This window comes from Coenobita brevimanus, chromosome 59 (genome assembly GCF_032717465.1).
Source record: "Coenobita brevimanus isolate Jiangsu-jjx chromosome 59, ASM3271746v2, whole genome shotgun sequence".
Taxonomy (NCBI): domain Eukaryota; kingdom Metazoa; phylum Arthropoda; class Malacostraca; order Decapoda; family Coenobitidae; genus Coenobita; species Coenobita brevimanus.
In genome coordinates, this window is record NC_137012.1 from 22,127,324 (window position 1) to 22,149,271 (window position 21,948).

Genomic DNA, 21,948 nt, shown 5'->3' on the forward strand with positions numbered 1-21,948 from the left:
AAGAAATTTTAATGTCAGCCATGAGGAAGTCAGAGGGGGGAAGTGATGGAGGAACAGCACCGGAATCGTCTAAGGTGGAATTGGAGGAGAAAGTCTGTGCGAAGAGATCTGCTTTATCAGTAGAAGAAATAGCTACAGAACCATCAGAGTAGAAAAGAGGAGGGAAGGATGATGAGGTAAAGTTGTTAGAAAGATTTTTGGCAAGGTGCCAGAAGGAGCGGGAAGAATTCGAGTTGGAGAGTTGAGAGCATTTAGTATGGATGAAATTATTTTTAGTAGAGCGAAGAACAGACTTAGCACGATTCCGGGCAGAAACGTAAAGATTATGTGATTCAGGGGTGGGTTGGCTCCGGTATCTTTTGTAGGCCTTCTCCTTGTTGCGGACAGCATTAGAACAAGCGTGATTAAACCAAGGCTTTCTTGCGTTAGTCAAAGGATATGAGAAAGGAATGTATGCTTCCATGCCCGAGAGAATAACCTCCGTAATGCGCAAGGCACACTCAGATGGCTCACGGCCATGGAAGCAATAATCATTCCAGGGAAAATCAAAGAAGTACTGCCTGAGGGCCTCCCAGTCCGCAGCTCCAAAATGCCAGAGACGACGTTTCCCTGGAGGGTCCGCAGGCCGTACTGGAGCAATAGGACAGGTTAAGGTAATAAGGTTGTGATCGGAGGAGCCCAACGGAGAGAAAAGATTAACAGAGTAAGCAGAAGGATTAGTTGTGACGAAGAGGTCAAGTATGTTGGAGCTCTCTCCAAGGCGGTCAGGGATACGGGTAGGGTGCTGTACAAGCTGCTCTAGGTCATTAAGGATAGAAAAGATGTAGGCTTGTTCACCAGGTGGATCCGTGAAAGGAGAGGAGAGCCAAAGGTGGTGGTGAACATTGAAATCTCCAAGAATGGAGATTTCAGAGAAAGGAGAAATGGACAGAATGTGTTCCATCGTAGAAGTAAGATAGTCGAAGAATTTTTGATAGTCAGTAGAATTAGGGGATAAGTAAACAGCACAGATATATTTAGTCAGAGAATGACAGGAAAGCCGAAGCCAGAGAGTGGAGAATTCAGAAGAATCAAGTTCAGGAACACGAAAGCAAGATAAGTCGTTGCGTATGTATACACAACAGCCACCTTTGGCTTTGAAACGAGTATAGAGAAAGTAGGAGGATACAGAAAAGGGTTTGCTGTCAGTTGCCTCAGACAGCTGAGTCTCCGTTAGAAAAAGAAGGTGAGGTTTAGAGGAGGAGAGGTGGTGCTCAACAGAGCGAAAGTTAGATGAAAGGCCGCGAATGTTGCAGAAATGAAGAAGAAGAGAGTCAGACAGTGGTGCTTACAAGTACAGTACATACGAGAACAGTAAATATTTAACTTACAAATACTGTACAGTACTGTGGAAAAAACGAACAAATAAAAAAGGCAATATTCTGACGCCAATCAGGTAAACTGGTTATAAGACTTTATTTCTTGCTTTAACGTTATTTAATAGTACTTTAAGTTGCACATAAACTTACCAGAACAGTACAGTACTGTAAATATTTAACTTACAAATACTGTGCTACTGTACTCGGGAATGTCTCACTCACTGAATAATTTCCCGCCTAGATCGTCACGTAATCAAAACAAACCGCGCGCTGCGGTGACGTTCGAGGATTTGATCTTTCAAAGGCCTCTCCTGCGTTACTTTGTAGTTTTCATAATGGTTTTTTAATCTTACGTTGTCTTATATGTATCCCAGCCCTTATCGTGTATAATTGCGAGCGCGTTCCGTGAGATCGTGTTCTGTGCGAGTTACCTGTACATCGTAACTTTATCAATTTTTCCGTGACTCATAGCGGTATCATAGCATGGGTTTAGGAAGCTAAATAACACATTGCTAGGTGAGCCAGGTGATTATCTTCACATCTATAAGAGAAATAAGTTGATTTCAGAAGAATGTAAGAAACTTACTCTACGTACTCAGAGAGGGATTAAATCTCTTCCATTTTCTTAAAGATGTGAAGATAATCGTCTGGTACACCTAACAATGTGTTATTTAGCTTCCTAAACCCATGCTATGATTCGATATGATTCACGGGAGAAGCTACAAAGTTACAGTGCATTTACCAAATGGCCGAAAACATCTGAGATTAACCGACCCTCTGACTGCTTGGAATCGTATCATAGAGTCGTGTAAACATACCAGTACCTTCGTTCCCTTCAGATAATTGTTCACAGTTTTTTCACTGCTCACTAACTCGACATCACTGACATCTGTACTGTAAAGGGATGTTCAATGCCGAAGGTTATTAAGGGGTTAATGGAATACATTACTGTTTGCATCAATACTCTCCCTCTCACATGTAAACATAAAAAACGAACAAAAGAATGAGTGCTAAATGTACGTTTAACTTTCATCAGAAAGACCTTACCGATTCATATTCCTTCACTTTATTTTATGTAATTTTCCATTTTATTTTGTTTGGAAAAAGTACTGTATACAGTACTCACTCCAAACATATTTGTAATAATATAAGTAGTGATGAGTTCACCAACACAAGTGATGTACTGAGCTGGTAGGTAATATTCCGTATCATTTCGGCCATCCAGGAAGTGTTATCTGAATTGTAGGCCTACTGTGTCATTACACTTGTATATGTTCACTAATTTATATATATATTTCAGATTCAGGTATAGTACTGCATTGATTGCAGTATTGTACAGTATACAGTACTCTCTCCAAACACAGTTGTAATACCATAAGTGGTGATGACAGTGTTCACCAATATATTTAAGGTACTGAGTGGGTAGGTTTTTTTATTATACGGCAAATCCAATTTCTCAGCATCATCCCGGTCCCATAGATGCCGAATAATAGGATTTTTACTGTATATATTTATTTCCTCTTGTATCGTTTTTCGTACCATCGCGACAGATATGTTCGTACTGTGGAATTTGTCCTACATTTACCGCTTTCGTACCATCGGAAATTCGTACTTCGAGTTTTCATATTTCAAGGACTCACTGTCTATCTATCTATCTATCTATAGCCCGACACCCTAATCCCACAAAGGGTGGCCGCAGACAAAATGCCTCCACGTCACTCTGTCACCCACCACTTGACTACCCTCCCCCCACCTCACTCTCCCCTCCCTCATATACCTCTCAACTCCATCCCTCCACCTCATCCTCGGTCTCCCCTTCCCTCTCCCTCCCTCCCTTCACCTCACTTACATACACCCTCTTAGTAAGTCTTTCGTTCTCCATTCTCTCCAGATGTCCAAACCACCTCAGTGTATTTCTCTTTATCTTCTCAACCACATCCACATCCACCCCACAACGTTCTTTCACTTCTTCATTCGTCAACCTGTCCCTCCATGTCACTCCACATGCTCCTCTCAAGTAACTCATTTCCACTGCTCTCACTCTTGACTTGTTCCCTTCTTGCAAGGTCCATGTCTCGCTTCAATACGTCAGGGTTGGGATCACAATACTATCATGCAGTGACTCCTTAACTTCCATACTCACCTCCCTATTTCTCATCACTGCTTTCAGTGAACCAACAACCTTCCTTTCCTGCTGTATCCTTTCACGCACTTCATCCCCCAAAGTTCCATCCTTACTCATCACACTACCCAAGTACTTGAATGTACAGTACTCACATTCTCCATATCCTCACCATCCAACCTCACTGCACATTGTGACTTCATTCCTCTTAACCCTTTAACCGCGGGCATTGTTTTGCCCCGACTGGCCTCTCCCGCGGGGGTTCCAGCCAAAATGTAAACAAACTTTAAACCTTTATAACTCTGCACAGAATAAATCTAGAGCGAAAAATACGGTACCATTAGAAAGTACTAACCTTCGGCTTTGCAATGATGTAGGTTTCATGATTTTGTTGACTATCACTGGATGGGCAGTGCCATTAGAAGTGAGCGATCTAAAATCACTATTTTTCGCTCACACACCATTACCAAATGCCAACCTCATTCTGATAATAATACTATAAACATATATGAACACTGCACATACGATAAACACCCACTCTGTGTTCACTGAGGCAGGTAAAAGGCACTGTAATTGCCTGCACTTCACTGCCACATCAGTGGTGTTGTAATCACTATTTTTCGCTCACACACCATTACCAAATGCCAACCTCATTCTGATAATAATACTATAAACATACATGAACACTGCACATACGATAAACACCCACTCTGTGTTCACTGAGGCAGGTAAAAGGCACTATAATTGCCCGCACTTCACTGCCACATCAGCGGTGTTGTAATCACTATTTTTCGTTCACACACCATTACCAAATGCCAACCTCATTCTGATAATAGTACTATAAACATATATGAACACTGCACATACGATAAACACCCACTCTGTGTTCACTGAGGCAGATAAAAGGCACTATAATTGTCCGCACTTCACTGCCACATCAGCAGTGTTGTCACTCACACAGCTGGACAGATACTGATGCGTGTTTGGTCAGGGGTGGGGTGGGAGGCCCGGGGGGTGGGCGGTGGGGGCCCGGGGGGTGGGAGGAGGGAGGTGGGGGGTCGGCTGGAGTGAAAGAACTTAATAGCTACTCTCCCTTGAAACAATTGGCGCGCGGAAAAAACACGCGGTATTCAAAATATTCACAAACATTTGAGAATGACACCCGCGGTTTGGTCCAGTTTTTGCAATGTCATTCTGAGATGACACCCACGGTTAAAGGGTTAAACACCATAACTTTACTCTTGTTTACATTAACTTTCAGATTCCTCTTCCTACACACTGTCCCAAATTCATTCACCAAACTTTGCAACTCCCATTCATCTTCACTCACCAATACTGTATCATCAGCAAACAGACACACCGGAATCTTCCAAATTTCACCCTCATTCATTAGAGCCACCCCCACATAACTGCCCTACCTTGTACCTTCTTTACAACCCCATCCATGTATATATTAAACAGCCATGGAGATGACACACAACCTTGTTTCAGTCCCACACTGAGATAAAAAAACTCACTCAGCTCACCATCCGCTCGCACCGTAGCCCTAGCTCCTTCGTACATACTCTTCACAGCACTCAACAAAATCCCCTCCACTCCATATATTCTTAATACCTTCCACATACTTTGCTGATCTATTCTGTCATAAGCTTTCTCCAAGTCCATGAAGGCAGCATACACTTTCTTTCCCCTCTCTAGATACTTCTCCACTAAACATCTTAGAGTGAATATCTGATCTACACACCCTTTTCCCTTCCTAAATCCCCCTTGTTCTTCTCCAACTGGCTCCTCTGTCATATGCCTAACCCTATCATTGAGTATTCTACCATATATTTGTCCAGCCATACTAAGAAGGCAAATGCCCCTATGGTTACCACATACTTCTCTCTCCCCTTTTCCTTTGTATAAAGGAACAATTAGACCTGATTTCCAGTCCTCTGGAACCCTTCCCTCTTCCCAAGCCAATCTACACAACTTCCATATCCACTCCACAACAATCTCACCCCCATACCTCAGCATTTCACAACACACTCCATCAATTCCTGGGGCCTTTCCCATCTTGATCTTCTTCATTGCTTCCACTACTTCCGCCCTACTGATCTCTTCCTCCCTCCACTCATCTCCTCTTCTCCCAGCCATTCCCCAACCACTTATAGTAGCACTGCCCTCACTCTCTACATTCAACAAATCCTCAAAGTGCTCCTTCCATCTCAATTTCTCTCTCTTCTCCACCAACAATTATTCCTATCTTTCACTCCCCTACTATTTCCCCTTTCACACTGCCTAACTTTCTTTACCTCCTTCCAAAACAATTTCTTACTCTCCCTCCATTTCACACTCAGATTCCTCCCAAATTCTTCATCCACTTTCTTCTTACTCTCCTTCACCAGTCTCTTCACCTCCCTTCTCCTGCTCACATATACCTCTTTCTTCTCTCTCTCACCTTCTCCCCTACCTCTACTCGCTAGCCATTCACTTCACGCCTTCTTCTTTTGTTCCACAGCTCGTTTTACCTCATAATTCCACCATGAGTCATATATATATATATATATATATATATATATATGCAACTGTTTCTGTGTCATAATCATCAAACTTAAAAACACTATATAACAGCTAAACTATTATGTACTATTGGCCAAATGTATTCATACTTCAGATTTGCCTCTCCCACATTTTATCTGGAAACACTGATTCCATGTCCAAATGTATGATATCATGTTCCCCACTTCATTTTCCCATCTCATACTTCTTGTTGTTTACTTACCTTTTGGCAATATTCTATGAATAATGTTATTAATCCATCCATTCAGCCAATGTTTATTTGCTCTAATATTACTTTTATGTGTGATGAGAACTGGTCTCTCCTTCTTCTCCTTTGTGAACCCCCTCCCTCCCTCTCTCTGTCTCCTATTCCCTTCCTCCCTCCCTCTCTCTTTCTCCTACTCCCTTCCTCCCTCCCACTCTTTTTCTCTCTCCTACTCCCTCCCTCCCTTTCTTTCCCCATTCCCTCACTCCTAATGCTTCCCCTCCCTCTCTCCTGTTCTTCCTCCCTCACTTCCCTTGTTCTCTCCCCATTCCCCCTTCTCTCTGTCGGTCTGTCTCATATGTTATGACTGTAAAATACACAGGTGGCAGTGCTAGATTGCTTGCTACAAGTGTTTTTCCCACTCTTACAGAAAGGCTTTATCCTGTATTTCAGAAGGTCGTTTCATAGCAAACTCTCCCAGGAGTGTCATTTCAAATTTCCTTGGGGGGGGGGGAATAGGCTATTTAGGAGGTCCCCCTACTCCCACCTCCCCACATGGGTGGGGTGGCAAGCAAACATTTTGATGTCACATGCAGAGCTATATTTCGAGAATTAAAGCAGTAAATAAATATGTACTGTATACTGTATATAATTATTTATTAACCACCAAGGGCCAGCTAAAGTGTATAATCGTCATGATTTTGGGCGTGGAGCAACGCTGGTTGACGTGCAAAAGCCACAAGCGTTTTCCCGCCACTCTTTGAACTTTAACTTATCCTTACTCATATACGGAACCCCCTGGAAAAGTGGGGATACTTTCATTTCAAAGAGGATGAGTTGATGAGTCTTATGTATTTTTAAACTTTTTCTCTAGCTGTTATAGTCTAGCAGATATTAAGGTTTGAAGTAAGGGTATTTTTTTTCCAAGATCACGATATCCCCCACAGGGAAGAGTGTGCGACATCAGAGAATCCCTGGCGTGTAGGGGTTAAACCAATTACTTCCTGACACACACACACTAATGGATATTCTAACATTGGCAGTATTTCTCCGTGAAGCTGAATATGAAATTTAAGGTGCATGGTAAAGTACATTTAACTGCATTATATGCTAATAAACTTGGATAATAGACCTAATAGCAATTAAAATATTTGTATTAGTGTAAGAATACTCCCCCAGTATCCCTGCTTGTCGTACAAGGCGACTAAAAGGGTTGGCGGAAGGTTAGTGCCCCTCCCCGGAAAACAACTAACTAAAAAGACGAACAAGAAGCCTCGGACAAGGACTGACCAAAAGATGACGACCAAGGACCGGACAAAGGACATGGTATAGGATACAAAAACCCACACTGGCAGACGAAAAAGGATGTATTCCAAACAGTTTCGGCGACAGCTGTCGCCGTAACTGTTTGGAATACATCCTTTTTCGTCTGCCAGTGTGGGTTTTTGTATCCTATTTCATGGTCACGATAGCGTGACTCTTCAGCCGTAAAGGACATGGTAATCGGAACATGGAATGTAAGAGGTGCGAATGATGAGGTGAAAGACAGAGAGATTGTCCAGGTGCTTGAGGGTGCGAAAGTTGATATATGTGGAGTAACTGAAACTAAATGGAAAGGGGAAAGTGTGAGAGAATGGGAGTATGGATGGAGTATATGTGCAGCAGTAGGTGAGAATGAGAGAGCAAAAGAAGGAGTGTGTATAGTTGTGAGTAAAAGATGGAAGAAGAACATAAGAGAGTATGGATCAGTTGGGTCAAGGATTGTGTGGGTAAAATTGAAAGTTGGAATACAAATGCGGGCGATTGTGTGTGTGCATGGGCCAAAGCAAGATTGTGAAAGCAGAGTGAGAGAAGAGTTCCGAACAAATGTGGAAGTGTGCATGGAAAAGTTTGGAAGGAATGAGAGAGTGTTTTTGATTGGTGATATGAATGGTAAAGTAGGGAATGTGAAGGTGGATGGAACAGTTGGTGAGTGGGGTGTGCCTCCTGAGATAGATGAGAATGGCAGTGCGTTAGTGGACATTTGTGCTGGGAGGGGGTTGTTGATAGCCAATACCCTCTTCAGGCATAAAATGATCCACAGGTATACATGGCGAGTGATGAGAAGGGTGGGTGGTGAACTGAATGAAAGGAAGGCAATGACTGATTAGGTGTGTGTGGATGAAAGGATGCGAAGATGTGTAATGGATGCAAGAGTTTATAGAGGTTGGGGGAGTGAACTTTCTGACCACTACTTGGTGGTGGCCAGAATCAAGATCCAAATAAGATAGAATAACAGAAGAAGGGAAGGATGGGAAGGAGTATTTGCAAGGAGACTGGAAAGGTTAAAAGAGGATGAGAAAAAGGCAGAATATACGAGAGAAGTGGAGGAACAATTGGGCAAATATGAATTGGAGCAGATGGGAGACGTGGAAGGTGCGTGCAGGATATTCACAGAAGAACTATGTGCAGCATGTGATGTGGTGTGTGGAAGGAAGAGAAGATGGAGGGGTGTGCAAGGAACAGCGTGGTGGAATGAAGAGGTGAGACAGGCTGTGGCACAAAAGAAGAAAGCATACAATGAATGGATGAGAAATAGGGGCATGGAAGAAGTTGAGAGGCGGAAGAGAGAGTTATATGTAGAAAGAAAGAGAGAGGTAAAAAGATTAGTAAGAGAGAGTAAGAAGTGAGTGGATGAGGAATTTGGAAGGAATATGAGTGTAAAGTGGAGGGACTGTAAGAAAATGTTCTGGAAAGAGATGAAGAGGGTAAGACAGGGTGGAAGTGAAGTTAGCAGGGGAGTGAAAGATAAAAATGGTAGATTACTCGTGGAGAAGGGAGAAAAAGTGAGCAGATGGAGAGAAAACTATAAGGAATTGTAGAACATACAGGATAGAAGTGATGCGAGTATAAGTGGCTGGGGAATGGTTGGGAGAAGGAGGGAGGTGAGAAGACAGGAAGAAATCAGTAGGATAGAAGTTGTGGAAGCAATGAAGAAACTTAAATTGGGGAAAGTCCCAGGAATTGATGGAGTGTGTGGTGAAATGATGAAGCATGGGGGAGAGATAGTAGTAGAATGGATGTGGAAGATGTGCAGATTGGCCTGGGAGGAAGGTAGAGTCCCGCAGGATTGGAAGTCAGGTATAATTATTCCCTTGTACAAAGGAAAAGGGGAAAAAGAAGTGTGTGGTAATCATAGGGGCATTTGTCTTCTTAGTATAATAGGAAAAGTGTATGGTAGGCTACTTATTGATAGAGTTAGGAAAATAACAGGGAATTAGCTGAAGAACAGGGAGGCTTTAGGAAAGGAAGAGGTTGTGTAGATCAGATATTCATTCTTAGATCTTTAGTGGAAAAGTTTCTAGAGAAGGGAAAGAAGTTGTATGCTGCTTTCATGGATTTGGAGAAAGCATATGACAGGGTAGATAGACAAGGATTGTGGAAAGTATTAAGAATATATGGAGTAGATGGGAAATTGCTGAATGCTTTGAAGAGTATGTATGATGGTGCTAAGGCTGCATTGCGTGTGGATGGTGAACTGAGTGAATTTTTCTCTTTGAAGGTTGGGTTGAAACAGGGGTGTGTCATGTCTCCATGGTTGTTCAATCTGTACATGGATGGGGTAATAAAAGAGGTACAAGGTAGGGTAGTGGATGTTGGAGTGGCCCTGGCGAGAGAGGGTAGTGTCTGTACTGTTGTTTGCAGATGATACTGTGTTGTTGAGTGAAGACGAAGGGGAGCTGCAAGGCTTGGTGGATGAGTTTGGGACAGTGTGTAAGAAACGGAATCTAAAGGTGAATGTAGGGAAGAGTAAAGTGATGGTCTTTAGGAGAGGTGAAGTCAGAGAATGTACAGTGAGGTTGGATGGTGAGGAATTGGAAAATGTGAGTAAGTTTAAGTACTTGGGTAGTGTGATGAGTAAGGATGGAGGTTTGGAGGGTGACGTGCTTGAAAGGGTACAACAAGGAAGAAAGGTTGCTGGTTCCTTGAAAGCAGTGATAAGAAACAGGGAAATGAGCATGGAAGTGAAAAAGTTACTACATGACAGTATTGTGATACCAACTCTAACGTATGGAAGTGAAGCTTGGACGTTGTTGGAAGGGCACAAGTCAAGAGTGAGAGCAGTGGAAATGAGTTATTTAAGAGGAGCCTGTGGAGTCACATGGAGAGACAGGCTGACAAATGAGGATATAAAGGAGCGTTGTGGTGTGGATGTGGATGTGATAGGAAGTGTTAGGAGGAATACACTGAGGTGGTTTGCCCATGTGGGGAAGATGGAGGGTGAAAGACTAATGAAGAGAGTGTATGTGAGCGAGGTGGAGGGGGGTAGAGGGAGGGGGAGGCCGAGGATGAGATGGAGCGATGGGGTGGAGAGGTATATGAGAGAGGGGTGTGTGAGTTGGGACCAGGGTAGTGAAATGGCGGGGTACAGGGCAACATGGAGGCGACTTGTTTATGGCCACCCCAAACAGGACTGAGGCGTCTGGCAATAGATAGATAGAGAGATAGATAGACAGTACTGGTGAAAGCTTAAACTCTCTTCATTCTCATAGCCTAATGAAAAGATAATGAATATAAAAACTGAGGATGGAAAGTTGTAAACTAGTAACTGAATTAAAAATGGAGAGGTTTTAGCTTACTAGCCCCCAAAATACCATGAACCATATAAAGTAAAGCGAAAAAATAAGCTCTACACTAAGAGACGAGAGAAATAAAATAATGGTTTTTAAATTTGCAAGAGGCTCAGGTAAGAAGAGTATACTGATTTCAGAATTCATTAAAGGAAACTAGAAATTAAACTACGTATGGTATATTTATTGCATTGAAAAATGGATAAACTACTCCAACAGTAGATATCTTTGTGATCTCTGCTTTGCAAAGTTATTTGTAGTGCCCTTAGTAGCCTACGTGCCATGGTGAATAATGCTGTACATTCTACTTAAAGCAGCTTTATACTCTACCAATTCCAAGAGATTATTATAGTTACATGGAAAGATATCATACATTAATTTGACAACGTAACTGTGTTCATACGTACTTTACCAGCCCTTACAGAATGAAAGGCGTCTGCTGTCTGACTGGCTGGCCATTGGCGTGTAGCACTTATCGTGTCCAGACCAAGTTACCAAGATATAAACAAAACGTTCGAACTTTTAACACCGACTTCGAACCACAGAATGAAAGAAAAACATGCTTTCGTGTATAATTCTATGTTAATTTTATATTTTGTAAAGCATACAAGTCACTTAAGTGCTTGTGACTTAGATGTTGTCATATATATTAAAAAAAAAAAAATGCTTATTTAATTCTGATGTCATCCTGCCGCCCCCTACCGTCCCCTTCTTCCTCACAGGCCCCTTGGATCTTCCCACTGCCAACTTTGGGAACCACTGATCTAAATGAACTCTCAAGACTCCCACCTACAAGTACGTACTTCCTAAGATGAAGAAAAGCTTTTAATGACAGCCAGAATCCAATAAAAAAGGCAGCTCGGTACTGAAGTTAACTGAACAGCGGGCTAGGAACATATTTACACTGACATTCTTTTAATATACCTAGTAAATTATTGTGATTATTACACACACACACACACACACACACACACAAACGATATACAGTAACCTCTCAAATAACGTGAGGGTTAGGTTCCTGGAGAGGTCGCGTTAGTTAAAAACCCGTTTTTTAAACATAATTTTCCCATAAGAAACAATGGTAATATTGGGGGTTACGTTCCTGGACTCTGGGAAAGTCTACCCATTTGGGGAATTATGCTACTCTAAACTTAAAAGCATCAATATTAATTTGAAGGAAAATCCACGTAAAAAACAAAAACAGTATATCTGGGGAGAAATAAACAATATATGAGCCCTAGCTGGGCCGAAGCATTATTTACTTCTCCCCAAATTCATACTGTTTTCGTTTTTTACGTGGATTCTCTTTCAATTCTGCTTCATTCACGGCACTGTGAAAGTTCCTCAACATTATTAATGCACTAGTAGGTCATAAAAACACTACAGTAAAGGCAACATTTCCATAACAGTAAGTAGGTCACAAACAATAACACACACAGCCTCACTTCATCTATGCATCACTCGCCGTCTGCTGCTGTCCCTCCTTACCCTGCTACCCCACCTCCCACCGCTCCCCACTCTAAATTTGTTGTCCCTCCTCGCTCTGCTGTCCTTCCTCTTCCTCTGACTCCCGTGCTACTGGCGATGAAGATAACTCCCTTAAGTTTTCCGTCTTCTTCATAAAGAACTGCTCTATCTTCCTCTGAGTGGTTTTCTTCTTTCTGTTCTGCAGCATCAAGTTGTAACAATTTAGATCTACCATCACTTTCCTGGCCAAATTTTGTCCGAAAATTAGCCGAATTGCTCGGAATGGGGCCAAACTTCATTTTCGAATATTATAGTTCGAATAAAACCAGTTTAAGCAACAGACAAATAAAAAATTGTATTTATGCATAAACTGCCACACACGGTCTATCAGCTCTGGACTGTCCAAGGCGCGCGCCGCTAATTTGAAACCATCACGTACGTGTAAAGTCACGTTAAATCGAGAAACCCTTGTTAGTTAAACATATCTCGTTAAATATTTGCTCGTGTTAAAGTAAAAACGCGTTTTTTAAACTCGTGTTAGTTGAGAGGTAACTGTATTTCACTCAAAACATATTGAGGCTAAATACAAATTATTTTTAATTTCACGGTGTTAACCTTATACTTTTTTCATTACTAGTAGTTGATTTGGAGGTCCCCTCAGAAAGCTTGGGGGTGGCGAGCGCCCCTCGCTGCCCCCCCATATGACGCCCCTGAACTCTCCGTGTTTCACGTCCAGTACTCTTCCATATTTCGTATAAAGCTGGAGTGGAGTTGATGTTATATACACATCTGTGTATAGGATATGGAGATTAAGGTAATAATGGTGTGATTATTTTATTAATGGAAATCAGATATAACTGTTCCTTTATGCAAAGGCAAAGGGGAGAGAGAAGTATGTGGTAACCATAGCAGTATTTGCCTTCTTAGTGTGACTGGACAAATACAGTATATGGTAGAATACTCACTGATAGGGTTAGGCATATAACAGACAAGCTAGTTGGAGAAGAACAAGGGGGATTTAGGAAGGGAAAATGGTGTGTATGTCATATATTTGTTCTAAGATGTTTACTGGAGAAGTACCTAGAGAAGCGAAAGAAAGTGTATGCTGCCTTCATGGACTTGGAGACAGCTTATGACAGAATAGATCGGCAAGGTACGTGGAAGGTATTAAGAATATATGGAGTGGAGAGGATATTGCTGAGTGCTGTGAACAGCATGTATCAAGGAGCTATGGCTACAGTGCGAGTGGATGGTGAGCTGAGTCATTTCTTTGATCTAAATGTGGGACTGAAACAGGAATGTTTGATGTCTCCATAGTTGTTTAATATATACATGGATGGGGTTGTAAAGGAGGTCTATGGTAGGGCAGTAGATGTGGGGGTGGCTCTGATGAATCAGGGTGAGATTTGGAAGATTCCAGTGTTGCTGTTTGCTGACAATACGGTACTGAGTGATGAATGGGAGTTGCAAGGTTTGGTGAATGAATTTTGGACAGTGTGTGGGAAGAAGAATCTTAAAGTTAATGTAAACAAGAGTAAAGTTATGGTGTCTGAGAGGAATGAAGTCACAGAATGCACAGTGAGGTTGGATGGCGAGGATATGGAGAATGTGAGTGCATTCAAGTGCTTGGGTAGTGTGATGAGCAAGGATGGAACTTTTGGGGATGAAGTGCTTGAAAGGGTACAGCAGGGAAGGAAGGAAAGTTGGTTCACTGAAAGCAGTGATGAGAAATAGGGAGGTGAGTATGGAGGTCAAGAAGTCACTGCATGATAGTATTGTGATTCCTACCCTGACGTATGGAAGCGAGGCATGGACCTTGCTAGAGGGGAACAAGTCAAGAGTGATAGCAGTGGAAATGAGTTACTTGAGAAGGGCTTTTTTTTTTTTTTTTTTTTTTTTTTTTTTTAAATAACTACTATAGGCATTGGCTTTGCAGCCTGCTCTCAAGGGCCAGTAGTTCTCCTACATACCGTACACCTCTACATGTCACCACTTCGGCGCCACCACCCACCGTCCATATTGAATACATGCTAGGGCTGTCTCATACAGGACTGGAACATTGGTATTAACGACATGTTGGCAGGTCTTCTGGTAGATAAAGTCTGCTTTTTATGAAATTCAAATCCTTAAAATGTTCCCTGTCCCAGCGGGGATTTGAAACTGGGTCCAGTAGGATTGCAGGCCACCTCTCTACCAATCGAGCCACCGCCTCGATATAGGGAGGTGAGTGACATGGAGGGACGGGTTAATGAATGAAGAAGTCAAGGAACGTTGTGGGGTGGATGTGGAAGTGGTTGAGAAAATTAGGAGAAATACACTGAAGTGGTTTGGACATGTGGAGAGAATGGAGAATGAAAGACGACTTAGAGAGCATATGTATGTGAAGTGGAGGGAGGGAGAGGGAGGGGAAGACTGAGGATGAGGTGGAGGGATGGAGTTGAGAGGTATATGAGGGAGGGGGGAGTGAGTTTGGGGGAGGGTAGTTAAATGGTGAGTGACAGAGGGACTTGGAGGCGTTTTGTCTGTGGCCACCCTTTGTAGGATTAGGGTGTTGGGCTATAGATAGATAGAAAATTTCCATAAAATATTATAAATATTATTTTTTTGGCATCTGGAGGTTTAGTGGGTAATTATGGCGCTCCAATCGGATTGTGCCGGTGAAGGTTTATATCCAAGGGAAGGTTGGGGTTTCTTGCTCACGTAATGCCTCTCAGGGATGAGTGAGGCTGGTCACTCTCATCTTAAATGTCAGGACCAACCTGCCTAGCCCTGGGCTCCTACCCTCCTCATGGGGCAACATAGGATTTGATGATGATGATAACTTTTTTGTGTGACCTGGATTTCCTGTACACCAGGAAACCATTTACTACGCTGGCTGGATACCATATAACCAAATTATGGCGCCAGGTGGTTAGTGGGTAATTAAGATGCTCCAATCAGACTAAGCCTGTGTAGGTTTATATCCAAGGGATGGTTGGGGTTTATTGCTCACATAACGCCACTCAGAGACGAGTAAGGCTGCTCATTCTTGTCTTAACTGTCAGAACCAGCTTGCCTTGCCCCGGGTTGCTATGCTCCTCATGGGGTGACATAGGATTGGATGATAGATGGATGGATGGACTTGGAAATAACATCTGGCAAGGTTGCTACCCCTAATGGAAAGCGTGATCCTACTGAGGGCGCTGAGGGCATGCCTACAAGGACCGATTTTTGGAGATTTTAGGTTAAGTGGCCCTTGACCCCCAATGTATCCAGAGCAAACCCAAGTTATATCAACCTTGGTATTCGAGAATTCATTATGTGATTAGTTTTCACCTGACATAGCCCCATCACATACAGTATCATGGCATGACTGTAGCAGAAACCATTTAGCATGTCACAAAGTGCAGAGTAACTATCAAGTAAATGGATATGTGCTCCCATATATCACAAATTTCTAAATGCAGTACAATGTATTGGTACATTACACATCTTAAATGTAATCCTGCTCACCTGTCATGTCTCCCAAAAAATCTTACATCCACATTTCCATCCTTCCACTTGACTGCCTTTGCCGGCCAGAATGGGAAGCCTTTCAACCTTGCCCATATTAAAGGGTGAGCTGACCGCTGAAAGAGATGAAAACAGATCTTTAGTTATTTTCTTTACCTAAGTGCACTAATTCTGAGATTTACTTACCAAAAACTACACAGGAGAAACCTTAACCTTGAACACTGTTACACACTTTATATGAAGCTGAAATGACAAGAGATATTGTATTTTGCTCCAGTAACTTGTGAAACTACAGACCACAGAAGCATCTCCTTGGGTCATCACTAGACAACTCAGACCATCTTCAAAATTTTATCAATTCTTCCTTGTCCCATGACCCTAATAACCACAAAGTTTCACTGAAATCCATCATTGCATTTTTTAGGTATCGTCTGGACAAACAATATACAGTCATGAAACTGTACAGGCCTCAAACTCAGATCACCACCAAAATTTAATAAACTCTTCCTTGTCCCATGACCCAAATATCCAAAAAAAATTCAATGAAATCCATCAATAAAGTTCTGAGATATCTTGTGGACAAACAAAGAAACAGACAAGAAACAAAAAAGGTACTGAACCAGGATTTGAACTCAGATCACCACCAATATTTAGCCTACTCTTCTTTGTCCCATGACCCACATATCCACAAAATTTCAATGAAATCCATCTATCACAAATTTTTCAAGATATCTTGCCAAGAAACAAACAAACAGTCAAATGGGTGACTACAAAACCTCCTCCCAACTACACTGGCAATGAATAAAGTACATTTAGTTTCTTTCTGTGATTCGGAGAAAAGTAGCCATGGTGGTGATGCTGGTGGTGGTAGTTGTTAGACCTTAATATGGGTATTTCTTTACAAGGAAGCAAGGCATCTTTGAATGACTGACTAATTACACAAGAAATCAACATAAGACTAATAAATTCAGTTCTCCAGTTCAGACAAGTAGAGACATTGTAAAATAAAATAAAGGCATGTAGAGACACTAAGTCTCTGAGTAAACATTCAGAAGATAAAAACTATGATCTATGGGTATGACAGTTGGTCATTACAGATTTGGGTAACCAGATGTAAACACTGGGCTGTTGTTGCTGTGGCCCCTGGCTCCTCTAACATGCATCCAGTGGACTGCAAGCTGAAACTACCCTCCCTATTGTCCACCATCTTCCATTCTGGGAACTATGAGGGAAGTGACCTCTCTATAGTCCACCATCGTCCATGCTGGGAACTATGAGGGAAGTGAGAAGTATATAACAGGGCAACCAAACTGCACATACACATGAGATAAAATGATAAGTAGCAGTTTGATGCCAACAGTGGATTTCTGGTGCACAAACCATAGAGGCATTGCCAAACAATTCAAATGCAAACCAATAAAATCAGTGATATTAAGATTAACATCACTGGTGAATGTGGACAAATTCTGCTACCTTTGTGCTGTCATCAGCACAGGCAGTTGTGCTGTGCCACTGCAAAGGTGCATAGTGGTTGGGAAAAATTTCACAGATCTGTTACCTGCCCTCATATCTGGAGTGTTCTCATTGTTCACAAGAAGGAAGGTGTTTGGTACCTACATTAGAAGTATCATACTGTACAGCAAAGAAACATGGTGTGTAAAAGATAAAGATATGGTGATATCACAGCCAAACACAGGAATGATCCAATGGATATGAAGAGTAATGCTGGATGACAGCATATCCTCAGAAGAACTGAGAAGATAGCTGGGTGTAGAATCACAAAGGACAAAACTGAGATGGTTTGAACATATCAAGTGGATGGACCAGCACAATTGGTTGAGAAGGTGTAAAAGCAATGAGATACGCCCATGCACCAAAATTTCTGTACCCTCCTCAGTGGAAGGAAGTGGAAGTCAGGCTTAGAGAGGGAGTAGGGGAACAGACAACTGTGAGTAGTAGTTTGGTACCGTGCTACAAGGCGGATGATAAGAACTTGGATTCGAAACATTTCCATGTTATTCACCTGCAAAACATTATGCATTCGTAACATGCACAGCATATATTATAAAACAGACCACTAATGTTATCATGGAGTCCTGTGAAAAGTGGTACAGAATGACCCATCTGTTTCAGATCCTCATCATACGAATGACGCACCGAGCCAGTTTCGCTGCAGTCTTCGTTGTGGAGGCTAACACTGGACAAGGTGAGGTTTATATTGTTTTTTGTTGCTGACTGACCATACTTTATTTACAAAATAGAACCCAATACTGGTACAGTGAATCCAGTTACAATGATGTAATGTGTTGCCATAAACTGTCATGATGCTCTGTTGTTCATAATGTCTAATGATTATAATCACAACGTCAACATGACATTAACAACTGGGTAAAAGAAGTCATATGTTACGAATGCATAGTGTCCTGCAGGTGAATAACATGGAAATGTTTCAAATCCAATGTCATTAGGTTTCTCCCCAACCGCCTCGTAGCTTGGAACCAAACTACCACTCGTGGTTGTTCGTTCCCCTGCTCTCTCTCTCACCTTGACTTCCACTTCCTTCCACCGAAGGGGTACAGAAACTTTGGTGCGTGGGTGTACCTACAGCTACCGCAAATTGACTTGGGACTTCCCCCCACAAGGTATTAAAAAACACAGAAATCATAGTGCATCACAGTGTTTGTTCATGAAATGTCATTCATTAATATGAAATCATGTTTCCCTTGGTTTTCAGAACCAGTTGAATGCATTTTGGCATGGAGTCACTTAGATTTCTAAAGTAATCTAAGGACATTTCTTTGCTCCAAACATTTGTCAGTTCAGTCTTGAGGTTGTCCAGATTGGGTGTCTTGTTCTCTGCCATGTTTTTCTTCATCTTTGCCCAGCAGTTTTCTATCGGATTTAGATCCAGACTGTTGCCAGGCCAGTTGAGGACCTCAATCCAATTATCCTGAAGCCATTTTGTCACCTTTCTTGACTTGTGACATGGAGCTGAATTGTGCATGAAAAAGTCGCACCCATGAATAGCAAAAAAGTTTAACAAATGATCTTTCAAACTTGAATGTGCCGGCCACCATTCATCAACATGTTCTTAGGAAGAAAGTAGAGGCCTCCCCTTCCCATTTCACCTGAGAAACATCCCCATACCATTTCTGATTGTGGGTGCTTAACAGTCGGCACCATGTAACCAGGGCCATATCGACTACGGGAGGCAGGGCGACGAACCTTGGCAGAACGCACCCGGAACACTTGAAACGTGCTTTCATTGGAAAACATAACATTTCTCCACTCATCCTATGTCCAGTGTGCATACTTCTCGGCAAACTGAATGCACTGCTTCTTCATGCAGTCAGTGAGAAGCAGTTTCTTGGCTGTGGTGCGGCTTGGCAAACCCAGCTACTTCTGCAAGTGGTGTTGCATAGCTCAAATTGAGACGACCTGCAACAGCTGGGGATACATTCTCTTCAATTTTGCTGCTGTCAGTTGAGGATTCTTGATTACTTCCCTCTTCAGAAGTTTATCTGTACCTCTGGAAGTCGTCCTCTTCTTTCCACCGCCGTGCTTGTGCTCTGGTACGACATCAGGTGGCAGGCCGCACACTGCAGAAAGAACATTCATGACGGTCAACTCTGCACGTCCAGTTCGTTCACAAATCTTGTTGATAGGGACATTATCCTGCCTCCATGCAATGATACGGACCCTCTCATTCCTTAAGCAGTACTTTCCAGGCATGACAACACGACTCTAGGAAAGTAACAGGGCAAACAGTTATCTATCTATCTATTGCCAGACACCATAATCCCGTAAAGGGTGACCATTTGACTCTTGAGTTATTAGTTGTACAGGGAGGGGCACTAACCCTCCACCAACCCACTTGCTGACATGTAGGGAGCACGTATGGTTTGGTTATATGGTTACCACCCAGCGTTGTAAATGGTTTCTTGGCTTACAGGAAACCATTTGGCTTGTCACTCAATGTAAAGCCACCTGTAAAGGAAAGAAAAGCAATAAGAAGTGACAGGAAAGATGGGAGAAATAGAACTGTAATAATTCTTCTATCCCCAATGTTACGACTATAAATCGTCAAAAACCATAAAATAACATTAGCAATGAAAGGAAACAGCAGTGCAGTTGTCAGGCACTTTCTTTTCTAATCACTAATTTTCTTAAATATTAGATGTGTATTAATTTTTCTTTAAACATTAGGATTACCAGATTACAATTATTTCATAAAAACAAAACTTTTTCAATGGGGATGCAAATTTGCCACAACTTGTATAACGATCGGTAAAATACGAGACGCAATTCAACATTTTCATCCATTTTTGCTTCTTTGCATTATATTTACTTCACTTCTAGTACTGGAATACATTTTTGATCACTAATTACATTGCATGATTAGCATATGAAAAAAGTGGGAGGTGCAAGCTCAGAGTGACGGGAACATATACTCCCATTCTCGCTTCTGGGCAAGCACTGAAGTGCTGAGTGTTTCACCACCTCCTGCCAACACCAGAGGAGATGCCAGTCATTTCTTGCCCCAAAAATTCACTTGGTAGAGGTGGAAACACACTGCAACAACAGACAACTCTCCCATAGCAATTCTGTGTGTAAGTCCTAAGTCAATTGTGGTGAGTGTACTTGACTGCTGATGGAGAGGTAGACTTGGGAAGACATGGGTTTAAGGAGGTCTATGTTGATCTTAGAACATGAGGTATTACTTGAAAGAAAAGACCGAGATGACATGGGATTGAGGAGGTCTGTGTTGATCTTAGAGTCAGAGGTATTACCTGAGAGCTGGCACAGGAAAGACCAAGCTGGAGGAGTGCTATCAGGTGTACTGGTCTGACCCAAGCAATGTGGGAAACACATAAAACCAAAAATGATGATGTCAATGATGATGACGGTAAGGAGAGGCAATGATACAGTTATGCTCGAGAAAAATTGACTCAATACTTACACAAACTTCTGTGAACCAGCTGCGAGGATTTTGATGAGCATTCATATAACAGTCAGGACAAGTCTCAATTTCACTCATCTCCTGCTTCAGGATCTTCACCAATGACCGAGCCATAGACGACACTTTGGAGTTGGCTGGAGGAATAGGGGCTGTTAGTGTCTATTTATGACAGGTGAATGATACAAGGCTATAAAACTTACTTTAGCTAGAATCCTGATTTCACAGTGCCATGAACTGTTCAACCATTTATACCTATAAAAGGGTCAATGTGGAGAGGATGGAGGGTGAAAGACTGACGAAGAGAGTGTATGTGAGTGAGGTGGAGAGGGGGAGAGGGAGGGGGAGGCCAAGGATGAAATGGAGGGATGGGGTGGAGAGGTATATGAGAGAGGGGAGTGTGAGTTGGGAGCAGGGCACTGATATGGCGAGGGATAGGGCAACGTGGAGGCGATTTGTTTGTGGCCACCCCAAACGGGATTGAGGCGTCTGGCAATAGATAGATAGATATATAGACAGAGGGTCCAAGTTGGGCTGAAAGTGTAAAACAATAATCTCACAATTACCCGGCATTATTCAGCCACCCCCCATGCCGGATATTGCAGAATGCAGGATATTGCGTAAAGTACCGCCAATCGACCATCCATTCAGCGTTCAGCAGGATAATGAGTCATTACCGTAAGCTACCCATCTCGACCCTCTATCCTAAAAACTTTCCTACAATATTATTTATGAGTAAAAGATTACAATTAAGCATAAAATACAATACAGCACTGATACAGTACATATAGTACAGTAATTCAGTACATAATACAGGTCACCCCGAACGGGATTGAGGCGTCTGGCAATAGACAGATAGATATATAGATATACACTGTACTCATCTAGTGTTGGCACTGATGGCAGAACAGTACATTATGTAGTACAAAGCACTTAATCCCATGTGGTCTAGTGATGAATGGCTCCCATAAAATTACTCCAACATGGGGGGCCACAGGCTGTCACAGCACTAGGCGGTAGCCACCATGTGGGTCACAAATGCACAACACACACACACATACGCCCTCACTATACAGCATCCACAGGAGAGACTGAGAGAGCGACGGTAGACTTGGCACATCGGGTGGGCCACTCCAACAACACACTGTGATTGGCTGGTGCATTGCAGGGTCTGCCTGTAGGCCAACTGGGTC

At 42.4% G+C, this 21,948-nt stretch overlaps 1 protein-coding gene across 1 annotated transcript in view; it reads right to left on the reverse strand.

The window, feature by feature from the left end:
• The window catches only part of Zmynd8 (Zinc finger MYND-type containing 8), a 181,857-nt gene that overhangs the window by 82,088 nt on the left and 77,821 nt on the right, over positions 1–21,948 (reverse strand). Inside the window, exons 5-6 of the mRNA XM_080274703.1 lie at positions 20,759–20,892; positions 15,799–15,914 (exon numbers count right to left, since the gene is read on the reverse strand). Of these exons, the coding sequence (XP_080130829.1) occupies positions 15,799–15,914; positions 20,759–20,892 (250 nt within the window). The remainder of the gene's footprint in view (positions 1–15,798; positions 15,915–20,758; positions 20,893–21,948) is intronic.